Source organism: Terrapene carolina, unplaced genomic scaffold, assembly GCF_002925995.2.
Source record: "Terrapene carolina triunguis isolate 2854851 unplaced genomic scaffold, T_m_triunguis-2.0 Scaffold43690, whole genome shotgun sequence".
NCBI lineage: Eukaryota > Metazoa > Chordata > Testudines > Emydidae > Terrapene > Terrapene triunguis.
In genome coordinates, this window is record NW_020708041.1 from 2,488 (window position 1) to 5,669 (window position 3,182).

The following is a 3,182-nucleotide window of genomic DNA, read 5'->3' on the forward strand; positions in this document are numbered from 1 at the left end:
GATTTGACCCTTAAAATGCATTTAGTCTGAACAATCAGGAACAGATTTCAGAGAAATGGGACAGATTCATGCCCTACTGGTGTCTGTTTTCTAGCCCATCATTCTCCTGGAGAGGCAGGTTAACATCCAACCAAACCTGTCTTTGTTTTTAAAACAGTGACACCAAATTAGCTCGTTGTAGCTTTTGTGTAATTCTCTGCCTTACTCCCCAACTTTCAGCCCTTTCCCCTAGTGACACCCACACGCCCAGGAGTAACCAGAGGGAAACTCTGAAACGAGGGATATTGATTCCTGGGGATGATGGTACAGACAGTTTGCTCCAGATTTCTGGCTCTGTCAATAGATTTTGGCTGGGGTGGCTCAGGATCAAAGATCATTGCATATGTCATAAAAGAGTTAAGGCTGGCAGGGTATAAGAAGCAGCAGAGTTCACAAAGCTGTCAGTGCAAACAACGGGATCCAGAGAGACACAACCAGGAGCCATAATGGACCTGCTGCACAATGCTGGGGTGCAGGTGGTGCAGTACCTGCAGGAGAACTACCAGGGCTTCCAGGACTGGTTCCTCTTCATCTCCTTCGCTGCCGACCTTAAAACCACATTCTTCATCTTCTTCCCCATCTGGTTCTACCTCTGCGAGGCGGTGGGCGTCAAGCTGATCTGGGTGGCCGTGATCGGGGACTGGCTCAACCTGGTCTTTAAGTGGTGAGTGCGGATTCTGAAAAGCAGCTGTGGAGTGCTGCAGTTTGGGGTTGTTTCCAACCCCTCCCAGGGTCTGATGTAGTCTCTCGGAGAGGAAGGCTGGGTTTGGGATTGAGGAACAGGGTTGGGAGTCAAGACACTTGGGCTCTGTCCCTGAGTCTGCCACTGACTAGCTCTGTGACTTTGAGCAAGTCACTTTACCGCTCCATCCTCGGCTTCCCCCTCAGTAAAGTGGTGCATGGGTTTCGTGAAGCTCAATTAATGTGGGGAGAGCACGGTGAGTTCTTGTGGTAAAGGGCTGCGCTGATGCAAATGGCTGGTGCAATTATATTTGGCTATCAGCTGGGAAGGGCAATTTCCAAACCCCACAGCCTTGTGCTTCGCTCCAGCAGGTCCTGGGCCAAAGGCACGCTGCGCTCTGCAGCAGCCCCCCTCTCTGCACACAGCGGGGCCCCTACAGGGAACACATGGAAGCTCTTTGTCTACTCGCAGCACATAGGACCTAGATGCTTCCCCAGCGTCTGTCCGCAGCCTGGCTTCGTCTGCAACCCTCGGTCCTGTTGCTGTGGCCCGGGAGCTGCACCGAAAAGCAGAGGCTGGTGCTGAATTAATAAGTGAGCTGAAAAGGCAAGAAGAGTAAATCACGATAGTTATGGAGCCAGCACTTTGCACCCACGGAGTCCTCCCGACAGCCCTCAGTGTAGGGCAGCCCGGGCTCCGCCGCCCCCGGGAATCCGCGCTGCAGGGTACGTGACATGCCCCAGGCCACGCACTGGCATTGTCATTTTCTCCTTTCACTACAGGATCCTCTTTGGGCAGAGACCCTACTGGTGGGTCCATGAGACCGGTTACTATGGCAACGCCTCCACCCCTGTGATCCAGCAGTTCCCCCTCACCTGTGAGACCGGCCCAGGTGAGGTTCCCGCTATTGCACCCCTCAGATTCACTGCAACTTCCTCCCTGGCTTCTCTCCCTTCTAACTGAGCGGGACTGGGTCTTCTCCGCAGGAAGCCCCTCAGGCCACGCCATGGGTTCTGCTGGAGTCTACTACGTCATGGTGACTGCCCTGCTGCCCTGCGTCCAGGGCACCCAGCACAGATCCTGTGCAGCCAGGTGAGCAGGGCCTTGTGGCCTGAGGGCCTTCTCGTGGCCCGTGGCCCGTGGCTTGGGCCTGGCTCTGTGTTAGTCAGAACGGGACAGGTTTTTACTGCGCATGACTGGATACCTATAACAGGGTGACTGTCCCCTTAAGGGGAATAGGGGTCAGTCTGCTCCATAGTGTGTCCCTTTAGGGTTCCTGGGACTTTGGGAGTAGAGGAGGACAAAGGGAAGGGCATAAGCAGGTGTTGGGACTTGGGAGAAAGGGAGATGGTTCGTCCTGGAGGAACAGTTAGTGCTTGAGGAAAACCCAGGCTACTGTTTCTTTATGGGCCCAGGACCAGAGCCTGGTAGTGAGGATGGGACGGGTCCCTTCTCCCAGCCAGCTGGGAGGAGCCCTGGGAAGGAGGGTGCTGCCTCCTCCCTCATCACAGGGGAGACACCAGCAAGGTGAGGAGCCTGCCTGCTGCCGTCTCCCAGCCCCGGGGTGAAAGGACTAAGTGCAGAGGGGCCAGCTGGGGGAAGCAGCTTGAAGGCTGTAACTAGCCTGGATCAGCCCAGCTCTGAACAGGAGGCGGTGGGAGGCCTGAGGGGGCAGGAGGGCTGGACTTACAGGCCTAAAGAAAAGCTTAGCACTTTCGAAGAGAGGTAAGAAATCAGGCTCCACCACAGGGGCTCTTGCTCTCACTCCTGGGGTCTGGGTGTCAGTACGGAGAACCCAGAGGGTGCCGAGCTGGCGGGGCCATCCCAGGCCACAAGGAGGGTGCTCTGCGGCGGCCCCCACCCACAATCCGTTTGGGTGAGTGAGCTGAGTGCGCCGGTTCCACCAGCTGCTGCAGCCCTGGGGAGGGGATCGTTTCACCCTGCTGAGGAGGGTCCCCCGGGTGACAAGGCAAAATGGAGGATGACTAATGGAATTGTGGGTAAATGCCCCCCCTTCCCGGTCAGCATGAATTCCTGCCCCATGTTATGTCTGGGACCGGGAGATACATGAGAAGTGGGACGTGCGAAGCCCCCAAGAGCTGGAGCGAAAGGAAATATCCTGGGGCTTTTTGCACCCGGATCAGCGGCACCCACTGCTGCATCACAGTTAGTTACTGCCCAGCAACTGGCATCAGCATCTGTGAGATCGGAGTCAAGCCCAGCACAGGGGAGGTGACTCTCAGCTGGCAGCAGATCTGCCTGGGTCCAATCAGCCAGCCCCGGGGACAGCCCCTTTCGCTTGAGCTGCTGCAGCATGCAGCAGGCACCAGGCATGGGAAAGGCCTTCGCTCGCTGGTTCGGTTGCCCTAACATCTGGCCCAGGGGTGCTGGAACAGTTTGTATAGTGGGGGGGCTGAGAGCCATTTTCCCAAACTGCTTACCCTGGATATAACGGAAACCC

General features: G+C 56.5%; 1 protein-coding gene across 1 annotated transcript; it reads left to right on the plus strand.

Annotated features, from left to right (window-relative positions):
• Positions 1–444: 444 nt before the first annotated feature.
• On the plus strand, positions 445–2,103 carry LOC113405577 (glucose-6-phosphatase-like). Its single transcript, XM_026646791.2, has 3 exons — positions 445–703; positions 1,504–1,613; positions 1,708–2,103. The coding sequence occupies exons 1-3, from the start codon at positions 486–488 to the stop codon at positions 1,815–1,817; spliced, it is 438 nt and encodes a 145-aa protein (XP_026502576.1). The 5' UTR covers positions 445–485; the 3' UTR covers positions 1,818–2,103.
• The last annotated feature ends 1,079 nt before the right edge of the window (positions 2,104–3,182 follow it).

What these genes read in the sequence shown, in the direction of transcription:
- LOC113405577 (XM_026646791.2), top strand. Translation starts at nt 486, where the DNA reads ATGGACCTGCTGCACAATGCTGGGGTGCAGGTGGTGCAGTACCTGCAG. An exon ending in CTCAACCTGGTCTTTAAGTG is followed by an intron (nt 704 to 1,503) that starts GTGAGTGCGGAT and finishes CTTTCACTACAG; the next exon opens with GATCCTCTTTGGGCAGAGAC. An exon ending in CACCTGTGAGACCGGCCCAG is followed by an intron (nt 1,614 to 1,707) that starts GTGAGGTTCCCG and finishes TCTTCTCCGCAG; the next exon opens with GAAGCCCCTCAGGCCACGCC.